The following is a 25,936-nucleotide window of genomic DNA, read 5'->3' on the forward strand; positions in this document are numbered from 1 at the left end:
GCGACAGGAATTTTCTCCTCACCCGTCGTGAATCGGGAGCCGAGTTTCAGGGACGGGGCTTTGAATAAACAAACACAAATTTAAAGCGCAACTCAATTCACATTCAAGCTACGCCGTGATTATTTGGCCTGTGTGTTGTCAATTTTTAAACTTCAAAATTCATTCCTGGCGACAAACTCGGCAATACAAATTGAAATATTAATTCAAATAATTGATTGCTCGAACAACTGATTGCCTTGCCAGTTTTAAATCTCGTTATTCCTTTCATGCCATGCACGGGAAGTCTCCGTTTATGTTATATGTTTGATCTTTATTGACACACCATTCGCTTTTGATACAGACAATAACACTCAGCCAGTTTTGATAGTTTATAATATATGCGTATTACAAGAACACTAAAGTACATTAAGAGTTTCCACGGCCCCTTTACGAATTCTGAAACATCTGACCGAACGTTGATCGCCTGCGAAATACGACGTTTAAATTTATTGCACAAGACAGAAAGCGAATCGAACTACCGAAAATAGCCAGGTGCCTCACACATAACAAAAGGTATTCACAAAGACATTAACAAAAGGTGGCGCTTATTTATTCACTCACACTTACCTCAAAAACACCAACGAATCCACATTCAAGCTACACCCTGATTGTTTGTCCTGTGTATTGTCATTTTTTGAACATCGGAATGTAGCGAAAATGTGGGCTTACGTTGAAACACGGTGTAGTGTCGTATTTAGGATTGTTCGTCATTTAATTTTTTGATTGTGTTTATATATTTTGGGTTCGATTAGTTGTGGACAAGCACTATTTTCTGAACCAAGTTTCATGAGTTTGGCGAAACTGCGGTCCCGACTATCTTTGTTTAACATTCGAAGAATGATTCATGTTCGTCTGACGTCTCACGTTGACCATTGTTGCTAGAATTATCGCTGATCGTAAATTAGAACGCAGAGATAGATTAAACTTTTATTTGCTAAGCTGTCATAATCCGGGTTCCACGGTAGTTTTATTGCGCGAAATTTTTATTAGATAATCCGCGTTCAACGACAATATAACTTCTCACCTGTCAAAACTTTGTGGATTCCGCCTTTCGACGAATACTCGAATGAGCCCACGATTAAATTAAGCCTATGCATTTGAAACGGCGCTCCAGAAGTATGTGTACCAATATGGGGATAACTAATTTTGTTCGGCTTCTCTACATCGAGTTGTGTGAATAGACTCTGAAGGCTACAGGCACGGGGTATATTACATGGATAACACAGACAGTCACCGAACGGGTAATAAAACTAAAAATAAGGGGAAAAGGAATAAATTATGGCCTAACCCTAACCGGGTACACAATACATAATACGGGAGTGCATTTGAAACGAATACCTTGTCAAATTAAATTTTGAAATCTCACTCCACATACACAAATAAAAATGATTTATTCAGCATTCCCATCCCCAATTTTATTCTTCCATTTTGGGAGTATAATTGTAAATTTTAGAATGTTCTACCTCAAAATTTAGTCATTTAAAATTATGAATCTTGAAACATAATAGCGCGAAGTGAGGGAGTTGACTTTGATGACCGTCCTGTCGTATCACTCCCTCCTGTCTATACCAAACTAATTCATTACTTAATATTTTTTTTATTATTACGATTTTATTTTGGTTGACGAAAAAAGGAAATTTCTCTTTCGTTCGAGTCATCTAATACTCAACATGAACGATAAATAACGCATCTGACATCTGGAGAATAACTACCGGTAGTTACTTTTATGTCGCATGTTTAAATCTCATTTGAAGTTATGGCAGCATTCCGTATTCTTGGAGTTAACCTTCCTTTTTGGAACGGCGACTGCTTGGTAATGTACCAGGCCGCTTTGAAGTACCTTTGCTTTTTTATTTTATTCATTAAATAACACATTTTGTTCGACCCTATGTATTTATCACGTTTTGTTAAACTTTCCCACAAGGCCGCTCGATAACCAATTTTGGTTTTTGTCGTCTCCTCAATCAATCAATCAATCATTTATTTTGGTTCTCTGACATAAACAACACAAAAAGTAAACAGGCAAAACAAAATGCAGAGATACCTGGGAGACGGGCATAACTTAAAAAAAGTTAAAAAGCGTACAATGTACGTGCCCGCCCACCAAAAAATAATAAAACAAACACAGAAAAACGCGATTTACAATCGGGCAGTACTTTGGAAGCAATTTAACAAAAACAGCAAATTGCAGTAAATAATTGAATGAAATAAACTTATACATTTTAATTTAAAATGTGAGACGTGTATGTGTAACACAACAGTGCTTTTCCTACAAAAACATGGAACAAAAAACACTCCCTGACGTAAAATGGTGATGCTATAGGCCTAGTTCAATTTCATTGCAAAAACAACACTGTGACAAAAAATTGTTACTAAAAAACAAGCTTGGTAGATAGATGGAATGTTCCATAGCAGTCTACGCACAAATCATGGATTGGGGTATCGGGTTCTTTTGTCGTTTTCGATTAGTTCAATTTAAAATCATTGTATCCGTTCCAATGCTTCCAACATTATTATCGAATTTCCACGAACGACCATCATTCAGCCATTCCAACAGGTGCAATGGTCCCATCTTTTCTGCGCTCCGTTCCATCATCCACAACCAGTTTCATAAAAGGATCGAAACCTCGTAATATACCCGTAACAGATCGTCCACCATTTAACTTTAAATCCAATCCAATCCTTTCGCCTGAAATGCGTTTTCTTATATATCCTTTAATTTATGTATGTATAGTTTCGTATGGTGAAGAAATAAATTACTGATTACTACTCGTTACTGAACGAAACCCAAAATTGGAAAGCGCAACAAAGTACGTAGGATGGACCAGCGGTTACGCGGATCATTCTGCGATTGTCTCGCTACTCTCTCCGCATAATTTACTGTTTGCAATATATTCATTTCGTTGTACATGTAACTCTTCTTAACGTTACATGGTGAATTACGTTTTATTACCGAATTAAATTTATGCTGATCGTTAAATCGTCTCACCTGCTTCGCCGAAGAATTGAAGAGCCCATGCGTCTAAAACGAAAATTCCAATACAATTCCTAAACACGACCGAACTAGTAACCTAACTAAGATAATTTGGTGCTCCCGAAGTATGCGAACCAAGATGGCGGACATCGGAACGTAACATGGGTAACAGGTTAGGGTTAGGCGATGATTATTTTCCTCATTTTAGTCCTATTATCAGTTCGAAGACTAGCCAAGAGCCTCCCGTAGTATTTATACCTAAAATTATGGCCTAACCCTAACCTAGTACACATATTACATTCCGATGTCCGCCAACTTGGTTCGCATACTTCGGGAGCCTCGAGAATTTCACATGATCAAGACCCATTACCGCTTTCTCTCTACTTGTAGGATATGAAACTATAGTTTAATTTCTGTAATAATTATTTGAATCAACCCTGTATTACGTCTTACACTGCGTGAGATGAACTTATTTGGAATATGACGCACGCATATTGCGACTCGTTGACGCAAAAAAAACGTGCAAGACTGCGTTCGTTAGTTCATGTATGGCCGTTGATGTACAACAAAATCAGAGCAATTACGCATACCGGTAATTATGATTGCGGCGTAATCTGCCGTTGTTTCGAATGTCGTTCAATTAATCTTATAGTCATTATAACGCGGTGGTTCTCAACGTTTTTTTCAAGCGACCCAAATTTGAAAAAAAAATCAATTTTGTAAAATCTTGTGACCTAAGAATATGTTCACATACTAAACGGCATGCAGTACTTTTATGATCGCAAAATTAAATGACTAATTTGAAACAATCATTTTTACATAACATTCATTTCCCCAGAAATTATTTCAAAGTGAGAAGTTGCGCTTGATGTTTGCCATCAGCGAGTTTATGAAATCATGTCGTGGCTTCACTCGTGCAGACTAAACACTGCCAAGTTTTTACGCCGTAATACTTCCCACATATACAATTACTACTGAGCAACACTTCAATTAAAATATGATGATTTCAGAATTGAATCGAATATTTTTTCAAATCAAATCGAATTTTGAATACTACGAAGATTGCCGGTTTTATTGTAACGGGTCCTCCAGACACATAATTAGTGAAAACACATAATCTATCGCTTAGATACCCCAGGGGTCGGCAACCTACGGCCCGCGACGCTTCACTGAATTTTAGTAACAAATTATAGCTGTTTTGTCGATTAGAATCTTTACGCAAAAGGATTTACGTGTAGACTAAAGTATATTATACCGTAACAAGTATATAATTCACAATTACTCGTTTAATGAGCCTATAATTTAATTATAATTTAGACAAATGGCAACAAAACGCAGAAAAGTTGATGCTAAGTGCAAATGGTTTAATGACGCAAAAAATATTCAATTGGTCAGTCTTCGCGCGCTGTTTAAAATTTAACTTCTGATCTGTGTGATAAAATGTGATTCGTCGGTCATCTATTCGATTTTTAACTTTCTAAAAATATGTGCGGCCTACCAATGACTTGCAACCTTTAATTTTGGCCCGCGAGCGACAAAAGGTTGCCGACCCCTGACTTAGACATTCATCTCGACCTTCCATGGACAAGAAAAAATAAAATGGCGGCAATTCAAAATTCTTGTCTAAACCAATTCGAATAACTCACTATTCCTTATAACTAAGTCTTGGAAAAACACTGTTTCAAGAATCTCTGAATACCCTAATGGTAAGAAAACAAAGCTTCATTACAAAAACGGGAACAGTATATTCATTCATTCAAACTGCACAATGATAAACTACAAAACACACACAAAAAAAAACTGCTTCTTTTGCTGAATTCAAGGAATAATTCCGGTCCACATATATATATAAAGTAGTCTATATCAGGGCTACTCAACTATTTTTACCAAAGATCTACATACAAAATTTCAAAATTATTGGGGTCAGGTCTTTCCAGAAATTATATTTCGGCATCTATAAACGCGCACTTCCTCGGCCAGCTAATGGTTAAAAGCAAGTCAAGATTGTTTCTTATGGTGTTTTAGTTCTTTTCCTATATATTCAAAACTATATGGCCTAGGCCTAATGCCTAGTTCTGAGGGAAATGTTAAAAATATAAAATGTACATCAATGATTGTTTCAACGAGTATTGATCGGTATGATTTGAATTATTTTTTGGCAAGCAAAGACTCACTAAGCATCAGGAATCATTTTGTAATAATATATTAGGTGGGCGACGCAGAAGTGGACAGGTAATTGGATAAGTTACCCTATGATTAAGTTACTGTGTTTTCCCGAAAATAAGACCTAGCCTGAATTTTAAAAATAATTTTAATATAGCTCTCCCCGTAAAATGAGACTTAGTCGATAACGTGAAATTTTTTTGTACTTGTCTATAGCAAGAAAAAATGATTTTAATATTAGCTCTCCCCTCAGAATAAGACCTAGTCCAAAGTGCAATTTTTTGGCCTAATCTCTCCTACACTATTAAATGAATAATAATCTATGTTTAGCAATTATTTTAAATAAAACGTGTTATTTATAAGTAAATGGATATCGGTTTTCATATTTTGTATATTTGAAAAACTCACAATTCTCGACTTTGTAATTTTATTTTGATAAATGAAAATAAAACGCATTCCCCAAAATAAAGCCCTAGTGTTTTTTTTTCCAAAGGAATCGGGAAAACACGGTATCTTATAGTCTTTATGCTCCTCTTAAATAAATATGATTAAAATCATGAAAAAGTAATGACTATGTGAGGAATTTGGATTGTTTTTATGATTTGACGCATAGGCAAGTTGAATGTTCAAAGTAGGTTTTTAAATTCAAATTTATCTCTTTCTGAGGTTATTTGAAAGCACCATTTAAGCGTAGTAAGAATATTTACTGTGAGAAACTGAAATTTACGATTCGAACTTCTGGATAAAATGTCACAGAATTAATAAAGAAAAAAAATAACACAACAGAATAACTACAAAAATATATATAACATCTCTACTATACTATGCTACTTTATATAAACAACACAATAATAATACAAACATAAAGAGGCCTAGTGTGCGGAGTTTTTGAATGAACCATGTTGGCAACTCATGTTACGAATCTTGGGTTCGAATTCCACGCTCCCCAACTCACACAAGTGTAATGAATTGTGCAGGGCAGGGCTTCCAGAACTTCCAAAACTCATAAGCTCGTGGTCCCTGTTACCTCCGTTCAAGTTTGAAATGCTAAACAGTTCGAAATATGCAGGCGCGTCTGATTCTATTTATTCTCTAAAAATCGTGAGATTCATGTTTTGCAGTAGTTTTGATTATTATGTTTCGAATCAGAAGTCTAAAAAAGTACAACACATGGTGAAATTGGTGTACGCTTTGCAACCCCTAAAATCCATTGCGCTACCCCCAGTTTGGAAAGCCTTGGTGTAGGCAATGAAGCGGAAAGATTCGCGTCCTCCCAAGAATGGCAAAATATTCCGTAAAATGTCAGTGGCTCTTGTACTGAGTCTTGTTTGAAGTAAATACGTAAAAACGCAACATAACAGGAACTGCAAACTACAAGAATATATAACATTTCTACATAACATGCTACGATATAATACCGAAACCATGAAAAATATCAAGTATTGTGTAATTTTAAATAAACAAAAATTGCTGAATTGAGCTGAATTTCAACTCTCTCATTGAAGAGTCAAAACAGCAATTTCCGTTCCAATAAAATAACCAACACGCATGTATAAATTTACGCAAATTTTTGTTCCCAGTGGTTCTCAGTTTTACACATGTCCTCTTAAATTTCCTCTGCTAGAGAGCGGAACTGGTTTTCTGTTTTGAACTGTTTTCCTAGACATTGGTTTGTTGTTTTGTGACATCACTTTGTTATTGTTTTGTGTATTGTTAAGTCTTTGTGATGTCACTCTTGTGTTTGTCTGTGATGTCACATTGGTTGTTTGTGACATCACTTTTTTGGTTGGCGACTTAACAGAAGATTTGGGTTTTGATTGTGATGTGATACTTGACATTGATGTAGTAGGTTTTCTTCCTTGTTGTGATGTCATAGATCTTGATTGTGATGTAACAGGAGATTTGGACTTTGATTCTGCTGTCCCACTGGAGGTTGGAGATGACACTTTCTTACCTTGTTTCACAGGTTTAGCTTGTGTTGTCACATGAGATTTTGCCCTATTTTGTGAAGTCACAATTGGTTTCTGATTCTTGCTTTGTGATGTAACTTTGGGCATTATAGGAGACTTCTTCTCAGGTAGTTTCACAGGCTCTGTTTTCCAAATATGCGAAATTTTGCTTTTAATCTGAAAAATGGAAAAAAAATTTGCTGGATTTTTATCGATTAATTTGAATAGAATAGAATTTTCCTATTTATCCGCACAGAGAGAAAAAATTAATAATATGGCAAACCATGGCCTCGCCTGGTTCCATTTCCATTTCAGTATGAGAATACTTAACCAGTTACTTGTTTTAGTCTAAGACTTCTTTTGGGGGATTGTGTGACAAACTACTTAAGTTTCTTGGTCTGCTGGAATTGTATGTGTCACAGGCATGTTGTGAATAAGAAGGAGTTAAGAGGATGCTTTTCAGTATGGTTTTTCCCTGACCCTTGACCCAAGAAATATTCTACCTATACTTCACTATTGCAAACTTTTGGATGCTTATTTTGACACTTAACAAACTGATGTACATGCTCAAAACTATTTTTATTGAATTACACAACCATGTGCCGCTAATAGGAACTGATAGCTATTTTTAGCTTAGTCTATTACAGCTTCTCCAGGACTGATTTCTGATTATTGCAACTAAAATAAATCTCAATGGTGAAAATGATGATATTTGAAATACAACTAATTTTTAAAAACACTACCGAAAGCTGACATATAACACGAAAGCGAAGAATGTTTGTCTGAGCAGCTGCAAAAATTATAATTGTTACGCCATCGTTGACTTTTTGCTGATTGGTCATTGTTATGGAAATAAACAAGGCAATCGATGCTCAGGAAAACATAGAAATGAAGTCTGGATCATGTTATTTCACATGCAATATCTGAACGATACCACAGGATAACAGAATTTCATATATGGCAACTTTAATGGTGCCAGATCTCTCATACTTACATCTTTATGATGAGTCTTCACATGGTTGGCAACAGGATGGGATGAGCCATCAGAATTTGAACTGGAAAATAGAAAAATTAAAAACATTTCTTTTGGATAATATTGTCTAAGTATGAAACTTTGGAAAACTGTTGGTTCGTTCAAAAACTAAGCAAACTTACCTGAGCAATCTCTTCCTTTCTAGAGATTTCTGTGTAGCAATCGATAACTGGTTGGGCTTGTGATTTTTCTGTGAAATAAATTTTTACATCAAATTTTTCGGAAAAACTTCTTTTCTTTTGGGTGTCACTGCTCGAAAACAGCTTTAGTTCCCTGCAACGTCCCTTCCCCAGTAAAACTGTGCAATCATAATTTTCTCTTAATTCGTGCTCGAGTGATTTTTTTAGTGGATAAAAAAATAATCCCGACCTTTTTGTTTGCTGGTGTTTCAAAATGAAGTTTTTTAGTAGTGAAAAAAGGCTTGAAAATCATTGTACAACGAAATAGTATTTGGTTGTTGATGCTTCATATTGCAAGAAAGGAGATGCTTTGTTTATACTGAAGGGTTGGTTACCAGTCCATGTCAGGTATGGAATAAGCTAGCCAGTTATTAGTTTTAGATGCATAGAATTGACAGTGTAGAAAACAGCTATATGACGGCAGATACCAGGACATAGTTTTTACATATTTATCCTTGGAAGAAGGTTGATGAGACGACTTAATCATATGGCAAACCACTGCCTCTCGTTCGGTTACCAGTCCAGGTCGGGTATGGGATTAGTTAGCCAGATATCTGTTTTCCGAAGTATGGACTTGATGGTAGAGGAAGCCATAACCGACCAGCAGTCACTTAAACCCCCTGCGGCAATGATGAATCCAAGCGATCCTCTCGCACATATTTGTCCCCGCATGGGATTTGAGCCTTCAAACCCATAAGGGTATTCAATGACTTGTTTTTCAGAAACCCATTAGTTCCCACGCCCTCTCAAAATCACCTCTCCGTCTTTCCATTCCCCCGGATAATATGAAAAATCCTATCATACTACTTATACTCTTTATTACCTTTTCAGCTGATCTTGCAAGCAAACATGACTGTGCAATGATGTACATTCTCTCCTTCGTAGAAACGTTGAAAAATATGTTGTGTAGCTGATAAATAGCTGAACGTAGCTGAAAAAATGGAAAAGAAGTTTAAAGCTTGGGCTGTAGGCATTTCTAAAAATGTCAGAACCCCCCCCCCCCTTTTGAAAGCTAAAAAACAGCATTTTTCTGTATCATACATAGCAATTCTTTGTACTTTGAAACACTTTTTAAACCATCAAGAGCCAAGACTCATGAAAACTAACTTGGTCTATCTTGGCAATTAAATTTTTTTATAACCATCCCTTTGTGGATTCCTGGATACAAAAACTTAAGTTTTTATGCCTTGAGGGTCTGAAATATGTTTCAAGCTATGAAAAATTGTCATGAATGATACGGAAAAATTCCAGCGTAAAAATAAATTGGAGCCCCCGGCACAATAAATTGTTCCTACCTAGATATAAAGCCTGCTAGCTTTTGGCAGAATAAATATTAGAAATTGTTCCTACCTGGATATTGAGTCAACTAGCTTTTGGCAGAATAAACATTTTAAATTGTTCCTACCTGAATATAAAGCCTGCTAGCTTTAGGCAGAATAAACATTTGAAATTGTTCCTACCTGAATATGAAGCCTGCTAGCTTTTGGCAGAATAAACATTTGAAATTGTTCCTACCTGAATATAAAGCCTGCTAGCTTTTGGGAAATTAAATATTTGAAATTGTTCCTACATAGATATAAAGCCTGCTAGCTTTTGGCAGAATAAATATTAGAAATTGTTCCTACCTGAATATAAAGCCTGCTAGCTTTTGGCGGAATTAATATTTGAAATTGTTCCTACCTGATATAAAGCCTGCTAGCTTTTGGCAGAATAAATATTATAAATTGTTCCTACCTGAATATAAAGCCTGCTACCTTTTGGCAGAATAAATATTATAAATTGTTCCTACCTGGATATTAAGTCAACTAGCTTTCGGCAGAATAAACATTTTAAATTGTTCCTACCAGAATATAAAGCCTGCTAGCTTTAGGCAGAATAAACATTTGAAATTGTTCCCACCTGAATATAAAGCCTGCTAGCTTTTGGCGGAATAAAGATTAGAAAATGTTCCTACCTGGATATTAAGTCAACTAGCTTTTGGCAGAATAAACATTTGAAATTGTTCCTACCTGAATATAAAGCCTGCTAGCTTTTGGCAGAATAAATATTTCAAATTGTTTCTACCTAGATATTAAGACAACTAGCTTTTGGCGGAATAAATATTTAAAATTATTCCCACCTGGTTATATAGTCTGTTTTCCAGATATTCATCTCTGACAGGGTTCATGCCATTTTCAGTCTTTCCTTCACTTTCAGTACTTTCCTTCTTTTCATTGCTTTCTTCCATTCTGAGTGAGAGAATCAGTCTGCTCGTATCCTGAAAATAACAAGACAGAAATACTTAAATATACGGACACAAACGCGCATATTGGTAGCAGTATAGTAAGGACTCAGTTAGGCACGAAGTTGGCTGAAAAATTGGTGGAAAAGCATGAAGAAATAAATTGTTCCCATATATCATAAAAAATGTTCCCATGAGTTAGAATCACAACAAAAGCTCCTTGCAAGTAATCGACCCAAATATGGCTGTGGAACTGGGAAGCGTTTTTATTGATATTTGAGTTATAACTGGCGTATTTTTTCAATCGTCGGAGTCGAAGTACTGAATTCTTCCTTATCTGAATAAACAAAAAACATCATTTTTTTCAGAATCTGGAGTCAACTGCTCAATGACATCTAGTGGTGGAAATTGCTATTGGGCCCCAGAGAACCGCTTTGCCTGAGAGTCCAGGTCGTTAGGGTCGAAATTCAAAAGCCAGAGAGTTTTTCAGTCGCTCAGAATCCGGAGACAAATACGAGTTTACTCGAGAATGGCATCAAGGGGTGGTATTTGCTATTGGCTCCCAGAATACTGCTCCGTTGCCCATTGAGAGACAGAGTGCCCAGTTCGAAAAACTCTAACGGGAAGCAGAAAATTTACTTACCCTTATGATTTGCAATATTTCTTGCACTTTGTTCGATCCGAGTAATTGCCGAGTTAAATGTCCTTTACATAAGGCTGACAACTTGCAGAATTTATCATGGAGAGTTGGTGTCACCTGGAACATGAAATAAAACAGAGTTAGAGAAAATTGAAGAGTTGAATCAAATGCATTTAAAACGGGATAGAAAGGATGGGAATTACGTATTTATCCCCGCGGAAGAGAAAGAAGACGACCTGATCATATGGCGAACCACGGCCTCTCAGATGCACGCAGTCGTAACCAATCAGCGGTTACGTGAAACATCCCATTGCGACGAGGAGACCAGCAATCCTCCCGCACATATTTATCCCCTATGTGATTGAAACCTGCGAACCCACACATGGTAATCAGAAGTGCTGTGGCAAGCGTATTCCGAATACTTAGCCCAATGTGCCACACCGCCGAGCCTAACTTTAACTACATAGAACTATGGTGGCCCAAAAACATCAAGTCGTTTGAAAAAATGTCAACACACAAACAACCAATACACTTTACACTCAAAATATACATCTGAACCCCACCCTACCTGTACTTCTGAAAATCTTGTGAAGTTAGCATCATTCTGGTATTCTATGGCATCATAATGATTGAATCTTTCCGAAACAACACTGGGATCTTCAGAATAATATTGAGTGGGGTATTCTCCAGCTGCTGATGTGGCATGTGGTTCATAAGGTGTCTGGACTTCAATATTTGATCTAGGTTGGAGCCTGAGGGAACAAAGATTTTGATATTGTTACAAAGTGTTGAGCACAAATCCAGTGCCATGTCCGCCACCCAACCTGTTAAACCAACCGTGTTGGCAGGGTTAAAAATTTTGATTCAAATCCAATGTTTGCCCATTCACCCAAGATGTAATGAATTATCAGGGGCATAGCCATAAAGCTATCCAGCCGAAGGCCAGAAATTATGACTTTTCAGAGTCTTGAAGGGTCTAAAAAGCATGGTGGGCTACAAAAAATTGCTAAGATACAGAAAAATGCCTTTTTTTACATTTCAAAAAAAAGGGGAGGGGGGTGGTCCGACCATCGACCCCCCCTGTGAATTAGGTAGGCAATGCCGAACAAAGAGATATGGCATTTCCAAGGTGCCGCAAGGTAAAAGCCAGAACGACGTAAATAAGCTCGCATAAAAAAATCACATGTCCAATCTCGACCTCTCAACACCCTCATCACGCCCCCAGTCACCGGTCCATGTTGGGTATGGGAACATTTAACCATCTATTTTTTGAAGATAACTGACCTTATTTCTTTGTATTCCGTTGATGCTAGACTTGGTGATACAGTGACATCGTGTGGTTGGTATGGTTTGCTCATGACATCTTCTAGCGGTAGAGACATATCCTTAGGTTTTTGTATAATCTCCTGCAAAGAATACGTAAATATTTGAAATTATCCAGAGGGTGCGCATATATGATGGGGAGTCACCGATAAGATACCCTAATGGTTCTTAAACCTTCTGTGCCCCCATTGGAAACGTAACAAAAAAACATAGCAATTTTTTGTGGCTCTTTATACCCTCAAGACTCTTGAAAACCAACGCTTCCCGCAGGCAGTTACGGTTTATCATAGCAATAAGAAAATTTAAAACCCTCCCTTTGAAAATTCCTGTCTACGCCTTGCTACTAACTCTTCTGGTACTATCTAAAGCTATCCTGCAACTATTCCAGTAAGCAATCAATATACAGGAATAAACCTGATCATTTGGGCTGGTATTGACACAATGTACACATCTACTTGTCATAGACAGCTGGTGATTTAGATATCAATAAATATATGACACTGAAAATTCTACAAAATTTTAAATGAATACCATTGCTTCTCAATCTATTACACCCTGGTTGAAATGATGAGCACAGGATTTGAACCTGACAATTTTAATCTGTGATTTTCCATGACCAGCCTTCTGAACGAGTCTCTGTACAATAGGTACTAGATAAGGGGTTGCTGTAAGAATTTTCCTGATTGGCATTGCCTTCAATCCTTTATTACTATGCATGAAAATTCTGCTTTCCTTATTTGTTTATCTCTAACTGAACATAAGCTAGTGTTACAAACAACTTGCTTTCTTATTTTTTTTCAATATTGTGTAAATATGTTCACAATAATTATGAATAAGTAAAGAATATTAAAGATACTACATCAAATACAGAGCTAAATTCCCCCCTAAAATAAATGCATTCCTCCCCTGCTTGTGAAACCCTGCCCAAGAGAGACTAACGTTTCACACTGTCTTGCTATGCAATGGTTAGAATAAAATTTCATCTCCTAAATATATTTTCTAATCCTCTATTTTATTGGCAGAATAATTAACATTGAAAGCTTATAATAATCCTATGCAATTAGGGTGAAACATTCTGCAATTCCTAATCCTGGATTAAACTTATGTTTGAAGGTCTTTGCCAGGATAAGTACAAGCTACAGCGATTGAATAAGTGTGATTCGTTGTGTCAGTGGTTCCCGTCCTTTTATGGCTCGTGGGCCCCCTTAACTGGGGGCTTTTATCCCTCATGCCCCCCTGTTTATCATTCCAGTGGTATTTATAGTGTTATTTTGATTGGTAGATTCCATATTCCATTATGTCCAAACAATTCATGCTCAACAAAGTGAAAACACCTTATGAAGGAACCTTATCAAGCAATGAAACTAGAAAGAACAAGGAGTTTTCTTGTAAAGTGAAAAGAAAAATCAGTTTTGCGCCTAGCATTGTGGCCCCCAAATTCTCTATGGCCCATTGGAAGGGCCACCGGCCCCGCTTCGGCTGTAGACTGCTATGTACAGTCAAAGGACTCGACATTCAAGTAATTTGGTAGGAGAGTAAAACAGTGAGAACAACTATCGAATTGAAAAAAGAAAATGAACAATTCTAATTTTTCTCTGGAAATTATCCAGAGGGTGCGCATATATGATGGGGAGTCACCGATAAGATACCCTAATGGTTCTTAAACCTTCTGTGCCCCCATTGGAAACGTAACAAAAAAACATAGCAATTTTTTGTGGCTCTTTATACCCTCAAGACTCTTGAAAACCAACGCTTCCCGCAGGCAGTTACGGTTTATCATAGCAATAAGAAAATTTAAAACCCTCCCTTTGAAAATTCCTGTCTACGCCTTGCTACTAACTCTTCTGGTACTATCTAAAGCTATCCTGCAACTATTCCAGTAAGCAATCAATATACAGGAATAAACCTGATCCTTTGGGCTGGTATTGACACAATGTACACATCTACTTGTCATAGACAGCTGGTGATTTAGATATCAATAAATATATGACACTGAAAATTCTACAAAATTTTAAATGAATACCATTGCTTCTCAATCTATTACACCCTGGTTGAAATGATGAGCACAGGATTTGAACCTGACAATTTTAATCTGTGATTTTCCATGACCAGCCTTCTGAACGAGTCTCTGTACAATAGGTACTAGATAAGGGGTTGCTGTAAGAATTTTCCTGATTGGCATTGCCTTCAATCCTTTATTACTATGCATGAAAATTCTGCTTTCCTTATTTGTTTATCTCTAACTGAACATAAGCTAGTGTTACAAACAACTTGCTTTCTTATTTTTTTTCAATATTGTGTAAATATGTTCACAATAATTATGAATAAGTAAAGAATATTAAAGATACTACATCAAATACAGAGCTAAATTCCCCCCTAAAATAAATGCATTCCTCCCCTGCTTGTGAAACCCTGCCCAAGAGAGACTAACGTTTCACACTGTCTTGCTATGCAATGGTTAGAATAAAATTTCATCTCCTAAATATATTTTCTAATCCTCTATTTTATTGGCAGAATAATTAACATTGAAAGCTTATAATAATCCTATGCAATTAGGGTGAAACATTCTGCAATTCCTAATCCTGGATTAAACTTATGTTTGAAGGTCTTTGCCAGGATAAGTACAGGCTACAGCGATTGAATAAGTGTGATTCGTTGTGTCAGTGGTTCCCGTCCTTTTATGGCTCGTGGGCCCCCTTAACTGGGGGCTTTTATCCCTCATGCCCCCCTGTTTATCATTCCAGTGGTATTTATAGTGTTATTTTGATTGGTAGATTCCATATTCCATTATGTCCAAACAATTCATGCTCAACAAAGTGAAAACACCTTATGAAGGAACCTTATCAAGCAATGAAACTAGAAAGAACAAGGAGTTTTCTTGTAAAGTGAAAAGAAAAATCAGTTTTGCGCCTAGCATTGTGGCCCCCAAATTCTCTATGGCCCATTGGAAGGGCCACCGGCCCCGCTTCGGCTGTAGACTGCTATGTACAGTCAAAGGACTCGACATTCAAGTAATTTGGTAGGAGAGTAAAACAGTGAGAACAACTATCGAATTGAAAAAAGAAAATGAACAATTCTAATTTTTTCTTTATTCAAGGGTTATCTACCTTCTGTATGTTCATCAATTGCTCCTGATGTTTCCGTTTCATTTCATTCATTTGTTGTTTGTGTTGGTCTTGGAGAACTCGACACAAGTTGGCGACATGGAGTTCTGTAAGAGCAAGGCGGAGAAAATAAGAAAATTTTTTGAAAGAATTCATTTAAAGCAACCACTAGGCCAGGGTCGACCAGTGACTACAGGTTGATGGAAAAACAAAAAAAACTCACGCCGAAATTATAAGAACAATGAAAATACAAAGATACAGTAAAGTCGAAAGTTTTTATCACACATAGATATTTTAATGTGAAGTATGGCACTGCTTTTATCCAACAACTTTATCAATATTCGATGCGTTGGACGACGTAGCGCGCTGTCATATATTGAGGTCATGAAAACTGCCTCTTCTAGCTTAACGAAAGAGGTTCCGATATTGGCTCAGATTTGTGAAAATAAACATTGGCCGCGGCCATACCGCGCGGGTCACTCGAAACCCTTTGGCGGGCCACGAGTGGCATGACACTGCACCAGGCCATTGCAAGTTACCTGCTTTACTGACATTTCCTTTCATGACTTTTGACCTTTGCCTTTTGACACTGATTGAACTTTCCTCTGAATCAGAAGGAAGATCTAACTTCCTCTTTACGTCTCCTGTACTTGTTGTCATCGTCTCGGAGCAGAAATCGTTGTCAAAATTATCTGGTGCGATCCTGTTAGAAGAAAAGGATAAGATTTATCCCAGACAAAATGAGATGATCAGGTTTGACCACCGTTTGAAAACCACTGTCTGAGACGATTGTATTTCGTTTCGACCCGAAGTCCTGCAACAAATAATTAAAAAACAAAATAGGGCTGGATGACCGAAGTTATTATTTTTTCTCAAAATATTAGGATGGGAGGTAAATATTTATTCCGAGTTAAGAGGCCGATAAGACAGCATAATCATATGGCAACCCCCAACCTTTCATCCGGTTACCACTTCATGTCGGTTATGGGATTAGTTAGCCAGTTGTTTGTTTTCAGGGACATGGACTTTTATTCCAACTCAATGGCAATAGAGCGCAATCTGTTCTATTTACTCACATCAGATTTTCTTTATTTTTAACCAAGTAAGGTGATGGCTCCTCTAGTGTGTAAGATCCTCGCCTGACGCGTTGTTGGAGCATCATTTTCCTTTTAGCTACAGCTATTTCATCCCTGGGTGCATTGCTGTCGATCCCTGAAAGAAAAAATGATTTGAAAAATTTCTCTTCCATCATCTGCGTTTTCACCCTATCACCGGGAACAGGGCTCTGCGTAGGCACACAGTGATATCAGCCTCTTCTGAGTGAGTGCATATTTCCCCACCACCACAACTCCATAGAATTCATAAAGTAGATCTGAGCATTTCAGTGGTCGCGTACATTGCTCAAAGATGAGTCTTCATTACTTCTGCGTGAATGTATGTACCTTGGATTGGGCACTTTTTTTCCAAAAGCCACTTAATTGATTATTTGAATATATAACAACAAAGAAATTATTACAAAAAGGAATCCCACCAAGAACAGGCCCCACAGCATCAAGGGAATGCTTATTCATCATTTCTTCATCTTTATTTCCATGGAAATGCTGACTCACTGCTTCAATAACTGCGGACTCAAATTCCGGCGATGGCTGGTCGAGCGTGAAGGAGAGACTTCTTTTAATCGAAAAGAGAGAACCTAAAGAGAAAACCTTTTCTGTCAATATGGACGTTAGGACTAACTATGTTGGCAACGAAGGCAGGGGCGCTTGCAGGAATTCAAAATTTTTTACCTGCGGAGCCGTAACAGCTGACCGGTCAGGCCGAAGGGTGAAGTTGATTAAAGTTATGGAAAATTGCTATGTATGATACGAGCACTGGTATACAGCAATACATAAACAATACGTGGGGAGCTCGAAATTCAACAACAGTAACCTCTTACCAGTCTCCATTGTTGGATCACAATTTTCCTTCATTGTTTCATCATATATAGTCATTGTGACATCACTAACAGTATCTGACATCACAGGTTTTAGAACTGTGAGGCCATCTGTAATTGTGTCATCATCACAATTATGTTGCACTTCACTGACCGTTTCCTCAGCAACCGGACATGCTTCAATGATCGTAGACTTGTAACAAAATTCACCTTGTAATTCCACGATTTCATTATGATTGGTTATTTCAGTCTCGTTTGGCAAAATTGGGGAGGAATCGATTTTAATTTTGTTAGAATAGTTCGGAGTTTCTAACCCCCCATCTGAAATTTGCTCTCCAACTCCATCTAGTGGATAATTTACTTTTGTTGACGTACTTTGATTGTGAAGTTCAAAAAATTGTGAGTCAGTCACACTTAAAGGACTAATTTCGGGTTTTTCAGAAATTTTTGTGATTTTGGGGGTTTCCCATGATGAAATTTCGTCGCTAATATCTTTGGGAGGTAAAATGTCTGTTTTTTCAACTCTGGGGATGATTTTTTCATTTTGTTTTATGAGGTCATTAAGTTGATTGTTGAGAAATAATATACTATCATTGTCGACATCACAATTATCATTGTTTGGTGATAATGGTTTCATAGAGTTCTCATTGTCTAATTGATTTTTTGCACCTATCAAAGCTGTTTGAACAATGGACTCAACCAAGATGTCTTCTTGACTCAAATTTTCAGATTCTGGGACAAAATTTGAGTCATGTTGGGTTGCCTCTTCGGTTTTGAGTACATTTGAGGCAAAATTTGGGGTATTTTTGTCATTTTTCTCATTTTGGCCCAAAATTTTGTCTTCTTTTGTCTTCATTTCTACGACTGTATTCTCAGTGATGTCAGCGTCACTTTCTGAGCTGGATTTGGTAGATGTTGCTGATTCTAGAAAAAATAATATGAATGAATAACCGAGAATTTTGACTGTTGACAATATAAGAGCTCCAAGCCCAAAAAGACAACTGTAAATACAGTTTAGTTTCTATATTCTTTACTGACATGAGATAAAGTATTTAGTAGATGATGGGAGCATCTCAAAGTTGTACTATAAAAACTTGCCCAGTGACTAATAGTAACAATATGACTTTATGCTAATACTCTGCTTCAGGTAAAGTCAGTTTGAAATTCAAAAATTTGCTCAGATGTAACAAAAGTAATCGAAAAATGGGTAAAATGTTTAATTTTGATTTTCGAACTCCTGTAACTTTTTATTGAAATACTTTGGTGAATACTGCTTCAAACAATGATGAAAAACCAATTTAAATAGCATTTCTTCAAATAGTTTCAAATTTTAGATTTAAATTTCAACATTCCTCTTTTCAACCTAAAACACTTCAAAAATACTCCAAATCTTCTTCACTGGCACTATATTAACAATGAATCTATACATAGCCCTCGACTTGAATCTTGTAATAATACTCTTTCCACTTTGAGTTGAACTTAACTCGTTGAGAAATTATTGATATTCAACACTCAAGTAATTGCTTGTTGAAGCCTTGTTTAGAGCAAAGGTTCTAAAGCTAAACTAAAAAGAAAAACGTTTTGGATGCAAAGTGTATTGAACCATCAAAAATCAAATATTAATATTGGGTTGTTTGTTTAGACTTTAAAGCACGAATGTCAAAAACGAATCAAATATTCGAATACATTCAATATTGGTTTTTGGAAAATTGACTTTTTTCAATATTTTGGGGTTTTGAGCCATGCTCTACAAGGTGGTGGTCTTGAAATCCTGAATTTCTCAATAATAAAAATTTTAGCTGGACTTAGGATTAAAATAGGCCTAAGTCCAGCTTCAGGACCACCACAAATTCAAGATTTCAAGACCACCACCTTGTAGAGCATGGCTCAAAACCCTAAAATATTGAAAAAAGATAGTCCTAAGTTCCAATATGATGGGCATGAACATCAGAAATGAAATGTCCAAAACTTACATCCCTAAAAATTTCTCCAGTGCAACTTAGGCCTAAGTCACCTTGTTTTACCTTGCATCCCATACAAAAAAATTCAGAAGTTGTTGAGAACAGAATGGGCCAAAATATTTTACGGGGGTAAAAAAGCAGGAAGGAATTGAAGCTGAAGTGCCAAAAAATATTGATTACAAAGATATTCACATCCACATTAAAATAACCAGAGCTCAGGTCTTTACTAAGTCTGAATATCTAAAAATTCAAAAATAAAAAAATTCCAAATTGTTTTTTGCGTTTTTCTCAAAACTCAAAATTGTGACTTAGGCCTGTTCTGTTCTTATCCGGCAATATTCGATTTAAAAAAAAAAGTATTTAGGGACAATTTTGAACATTTTTATTAATATCAAAACATATAATATCTCAACAGATAACAACAACACAGAGAAACCAATAATTTTTATGTTCATGTCTTTTTAGATGGGATCAACATGAAATCAACAATAGTTATTTATGTGATTTTCCATATGAATATGCCCCGGATTTACAATCTACTTGATATTTCATATTTTTTGCACGTTTTTATAAGGTTTTTGGTGGTTTTTCAGTGTTTTTGCAACTGTTCGGGTAGTTTTTCTTTCAGAATGTATTCGGAATAGTGAAATATTCAATTTCGGCCGTCTCTGCAGAACCAAGCTTCATAATGATAATAAGATACAAACCTTGCTCGATATTTTCCACTTTTTCCGTCTTACTTTGGGAAGGAGAATTTACTATTCCACTCTGACTGAGATTCATGGATTTCTGCAGTAAATTTCGTAGGCTGGAACGATATGCTGCATTGTCATCGGAACTAGCGACATCATCACTGTCGCTATGGTGATCGCTGGTATTCTCTGAATCTGCTGTATCATTGTTGTAATGGTAATTAGCAAGGTCATTTTCATGACTATTATTTTGTTCAGTGATGTCACAATTTGAAAGGTTTTGTTTGTGTGTGATGTCATCTTCACTTTGCATTGTTTCATCATCACTGCATTGTTTGTCATGACAACTACTGATGACATCACTCACATTTTGAAGATCTCTGTCACTATTAGTATCGGTAGCATTATCCAACTGTTTGCAGTGATCCTGTGGGATTTCGATGGGTTGTACTGAGATGGTATGTGATTCCTTGATTGGTAATTGGATAAGAGGCTTCTTATTTTTCATTGGACTGACCTGCATAAAGAGAAGGGGTCAAACTCAATATTTTCAATTTTTGACTTTAGAAATAATTTAGAATAGTTTTATCAGAAAAATTTGAACAGATACGCGATTCGGCAGAATGCTTCTTTTAAGACTTGTTATTTTTTATTGGGCTGCGGTCATAAGAGTGCAATTTTATACAATGTTTTTACATTCCTCTCACTCTAAACAAGGCATTATAATACTCTATTTAAGTAAAATCAGCGTATTCAACATAATTTCTGAGTTGTATGGAAAAACCAGGCTTTAACATGATTGGGCCAACAGCACCGTATTTCACGGAGCATAAAGCAAACTGCTAAAAAAATGCTCAGATTGGATTTTATATTGATACATAATAGGGCACTTTGGACTACAAGTCGCAACGATTATTGAGAAGTTGAAGTTGGAAGTTTGTTTATAAAACAATATTACTGGTACTGGTTTCGACTGTAGGCAGTAAAGCATGAAGCACTGAGAAGCAATTTGAGAAAAAAAGAGGATTTAAAGTGCGCTCAATGGTCCGCAAATATGGTATATTTCTATTTGAAAATAAATGAAAAACACACACCTCAACACTTGACAGAATTGCTTCGACTCTCGATATCAAACGTTGTTTTTCTTTATCTTTGCGTCGTTGTTCACGCTCTACTGCTTTCATTTTATAAACTTTCATCTCAGTCCGCGATGAGGAACACAGCTAGAGAAAATAAAGATAAAAGGCTAAATAATGACATTGGACCTATTAATTAACCATCTAAGGCATTCACAATGATTTCACTTTCAATTTTTGAATCACATTTGTGGCACTCCATAACCTCAAACAAATAACTGGCTAACTAACCCCATACCCGACATAGATTAATAAATTCTATCCTATATATATATATATGACATACCGTATATGCTCGCGAATAGGCCAAGTTTAAACTTCAAAAAAAAAGTTGCCAAACTAAGGGACCGTCTTATTCGCGCATAACTCCGATTGCACCAAAAAATCGGCTCATTCGCGTATCAGAATTTGATCACGCAACGAGATGATATTATGCTGACTTGCCGGTAATTCCATAAGCTTCAAACCATACCAAGTTCTCACGTTAAAAGTGTGCACGCACACACACAATCACTTGTGAAGGTGGATTGTCTTATCATACAGCTGATGGCTTGTACAATCTGTGATTGGTTGTTTAACATGTGATGTGACGCTTGTACTGTCTGTGATTGGTTTGTTTTCGCTTGTGTTTCTTTTACATAACAGCAACAGTGTTGATTTACGGCCAGTTGTTTCGTGGTAAAAACGTTATTATTTGGTGCGCTAGCGCCGTAGAGGCAATTAACGGCGCGAGACTTATAATCACCTTTACGATATGTTATCCGTTAAGGGGTGGTGATAAGGACTCTTATCAAAATTAACGGCGTTGTGGACGATCAAAGGGATTTGTTTTATGCTGACTCAGGGATTCTCTTAAACTCCCGACAACAATCCCTTCCATTAATACAAATCACGACACATGAAAAGCAATATAGACTTTATTAACATGAATTTACAAGTAAGAGTTACGAGTAAGAATCTACGGCCGTCGCTAACAAACAGAAATGATAGACAAGAGAAATATTTGTGTTACAGCAATTTTATTTTCGTTCTGCGCCTTTCTTAAGGCGTCTGGCGTGTTAAGATTCGTAGCAATTTATAGGAATGTGTTAATACAGCGTTATTTCTTTCCTTGAAACGGACAAGGAACGAAATTAATCGCCGTTGTGGCGATCAAAGGAAATTGTTTTATGCTGATTCAGAAACTCTATTTTAAACTCCCGACGCATTGAAAAGCAATATAGACTTTATTAACATAAATTAACAAGTAGGAGTTACGGGTAATAATCCACCTACGGCCCTCGCTAACATGCAGAAACGATAAACGTGAGAAATGTTTGCGTTACAGTAATTTTGTTCTCTTTCTACATTTTTCTTGAGGCGTCCGGCGTGTAACGATTCGTAGGACCGGCTTATGTGCGATTTTTTATAAAATCGCCGTTTTAGGGCCGTTTTGAGGGAGTCGGCCTATTCGCGATATAGGCGTAATTTCGAAAAAATCAGGTAAGTGAAATTAGATACTAATAACTTTTAAAAATAATCGGATAAAAATAAAAATTATTTTCTCACCAAAGGAGGCAAAATCGCTTGCTTGTGAAAAACGAACGCTGACTTTGATTGACTCAGAGATGACATCGAGTGGCAACTACAAGACGAATTCCAACTTCCCGTCGTTGATGATGAATTACCGCTCTTATCAAGACTGGTACTGCTTACATCCTGAAAAACATATAATATTAAAAAAATGCTTTGAAAATTGTATTTCAATAGAGCTTAATAGCCAATCTACATAAGCAGGGCTGTTCTACTGGAGTCGTACTCCTGAATTCACGAAGGGGTGTGGCCAGGAAATTTTAAAGAGGGGAAGGGTGGAATTTCTAATTGCCAAGTTAGACCGAAACAGTCAAGCAGGTTTTTAAGAGTCTTGAAGGTCTAAAATGCGATTGGTCTAAAATGCATTTCAAGCTATGTAGGCCTGTGCTACGGAAAACTGTTATTTATCATTTCAAAAGGGCTGCTAAATTCTCCGGAGTTGGGTGTCGAATTTCAGAGTTTCAATCATTATTAAAGATAAAATTTCCTGGAATTATGATTAAATAGAGTTAATTAGTAATTGAGGCACATATCTGGAGCTGTTAGGTCTGATTTGTTTTCTCTGAGTCGGAGTCATATTTTTGAACAGCCCTGGGTTTGATTCAGAGTCGTAGCCAGGGTGAGAACCCCCTACTTTTGAAATGTGAAAAAAGCATTTTCCGTAGTAATTTTTTGTGGCTTAAAACATTTTTTAGACCTCAAGACTCGGACAAGCTAACTGATAAAATCTAACTTCGAAACCCCCCTTTGAAAATTCCTGGTCTGATTTACTAAGAGTCAGAAGCCAGAATTTTATTTTCAATGATGAAAAAAAGCAAATATATTTAATAATGTTACGAATTCCTGATATCAGAATCAATTTTGATATTTTATTCGAAAACTTGTCAGTTATAGCAATTTAATTATTCTTACCCTCAGTGATTCCAAACTATTTCTCAGCACGAAACTACGGGGTGTACCCTCAGGAGGGGGCATCAAAAATTCTTCCAGTAATTTATCCATTTCATCCTCCATGTTTTGTCCAACTTTGATATCATTAGTCATATTATTTTTTCCAAATTTTGAATTATCCATATTGTCAGCCACGTTGTACTCAGATGCTACATCCATACAATCCTCCATGTTCTGTCCAACTTGAGTCGCCATGTCGGACCTGACTGAAGCAGTTTGTTGATAGGAAACCATATTGCTAAGATAAACTACATTTCAAACTAAATTTGAGAAAATAAATTAATATACCAATCATAAGACAACTGTTTCTGTATTATTTTGTCGATAAGCACCCCCTTAATAAACCCCTGTGCTGCAGCAGTGGTTCTCAACCATTTTTTCAAGAAACCTAATTTAAAAAAAAATAGCTGATTATGCAACCCAAGAATATGCTCAAAACATGTAGTACTTTTATGAGCAAAATTATATGAATAAAATAAAAAAATCATAACATTATTTTTCCCAGAAATTATTTTAAAGTGAGAAAATTACGTGTTCTAGCACTTGCAAGTTTTTGCGATTGACGCATGGCTTTACATAAGCAAAATAAATTTACGCAGTGATACATCTCTTACATGCAATTATCATTGAGCAATGCTTCAATACTAATAATAGCATAAGCAATAAAATTCACTATAAATGAAATTAGTTTTTGCAAGTAACCCAAGAAAATTTTCAGGTAAATCAGTTCAGGCAAACCACTTTGACGTTTCAACGAAATCCCTTTAACTATCGAACGCATAAATAAACGCTAATAACGATCTGAAATAACGATCGCGATCCATATTTTGAGAAACACTGTGCTAGAACAATGGTTTCCAAAGTGGTGTCCGTGATCGCTTTGGGAAACGACTAACAGAGAAGGAATACCCGCTTTGCGCTTCGATGCGAAATAGGCTATCACTACTGCACTACCTGACTATTGAACATGTCTCCATTGAAATATTATCTATAGAGGGGTAAACAATGTGAATAATTGATTAAACTGACTTTCCAATGACGCAATACCTGAATACTGCAATAAGCGAATGCTTACAGTACTATCATGTTATGGTCCCACTATCCACGCAGCATGGTAATTAGAGGAGAGGTAAGAGAGTATCTCCAACGCTTAGCGCAGCGTGATGCCCCACACAGCAAAGAGCCCGAGACGAGTTACTCACGAGACCTCCCCAGCAATGAACCCCAGCCACCTCATCAATATGGGCCTATCTTGCGGATCTTACACTTTGGCGTTTCAACGAAATCCCTTTAACTATCGAACGCATAAATAAACGCTAATAACGACTGAATGCTAACTGCACCGCCCATTTTCCAAACTGCCGCCTTTGCACGTTGCTTCCGAACAACCGTTGGAATACAAAACAAATACAACGAGAGGTTACTTCAGGTCGGTTTTCTGTTGAGTAAACGAGCCTTTTGTGGGAAAAACTTTAGCGCGAAAATAGAATGTTTTTTTTTTTTCAAATTCTTTACTTGTATCAGGGTCGATTTATTATATATCTTCTCTGCAATGAAACATGGTGACATTTTGTACAAATTGGAAACAAGTCAGCAAAATGCAGTAAAAACAAGGAGGGAGAGCATAGTTCGGAAAAACGCCTGTCGGGGTGGGTAAAATTTTCGACCCTCGGTCCAAAAACCTTGCCCACTCCTGCTCTAACCTGTTTATATGTATCACTTAGCTATGTTCCTCGCCAACTGGCATTTACGTCAGCCAGAAATGTGTTTTGCTGTGATGGATGAAGCCTTCTTGTCCGTCCACCGATGGTGAAAGCAATTAGCAATCGTCTCCCACATGATTATCATCACAATTCAATCTTAGCAACAGGAGCTTATGCTGGGATTAGGATTCACATGAGTACCTCTATAATCTACTAGAGAAGTGGTTCATAACCTTCGTGAACCTGCCTAACCTACATAACTACGTTACTCTGCAAGCTTTCGTCGAACCCTAGCATTTTGAACAGTTAAAACGGGGGCGGTGTGTTTCGTTGTGCCTGTACTTATACTTAAATGAACTATTT

General features: G+C 36.8%; 1 protein-coding gene across 1 annotated transcript; it reads right to left on the bottom strand.

Moving 5' to 3' along the window:
* Positions 1 to 4,717: 4,717 nt before the first annotated feature.
* Positions 4,718 to 24,130, bottom strand: LOC120332775 (uncharacterized). Its single transcript, XM_039400088.2, has 17 exons — positions 23,832 to 24,130; positions 22,896 to 23,045; positions 21,306 to 21,434; positions 20,227 to 20,728; positions 17,562 to 18,482; positions 17,157 to 17,318; positions 16,702 to 16,837; positions 16,165 to 16,328; positions 15,629 to 15,732; positions 12,483 to 12,604; positions 11,767 to 11,950; positions 11,202 to 11,315; positions 10,457 to 10,594; positions 9,161 to 9,268; positions 8,281 to 8,348; positions 8,120 to 8,180; positions 4,718 to 7,302 (listed from the first exon to the last, which is right to left on the bottom strand). The coding sequence occupies exons 1-17, from the start codon at positions 24,102 to 24,104 to the stop codon at positions 6,769 to 6,771; spliced, it is 3,870 nt and encodes a 1,289-aa protein (XP_039256022.2). The 5' UTR covers positions 24,105 to 24,130; the 3' UTR covers positions 4,718 to 6,768.
* Positions 24,131 to 25,936: the final 1,806 nt, after the last annotated feature.

This window comes from Styela clava, chromosome 13, assembly GCF_964204865.1.
Source record: "Styela clava chromosome 13, kaStyClav1.hap1.2, whole genome shotgun sequence".
In the NCBI taxonomy this organism is placed as follows: Eukaryota; Metazoa; Chordata; class Ascidiacea; order Stolidobranchia; family Styelidae; genus Styela; species Styela clava.

Bases quoted from the DNA above. Each gene is read 5' to 3' on its own strand.
- LOC120332775 (XM_039400088.2), bottom strand. From the start codon at position 24,104: ATGGTTTCCTATCAACAAACTGCTTCAGTCAGGTCCGACATGGCGACT. The intron at 17,319-17,561 runs GTAAGAGGTTAC...TTTTCTCTTTAG, and splicing joins TGATCCAACAATGGAGACTG to GTTCTCTCTTTTCGATTAAA. The intron at 15,733-16,164 runs GTAACTTGCAAT...TTGCTCTTACAG, and splicing joins AGGAAATGTCAGTAAAGCAG to AACTCCATGTCGCCAACTTG.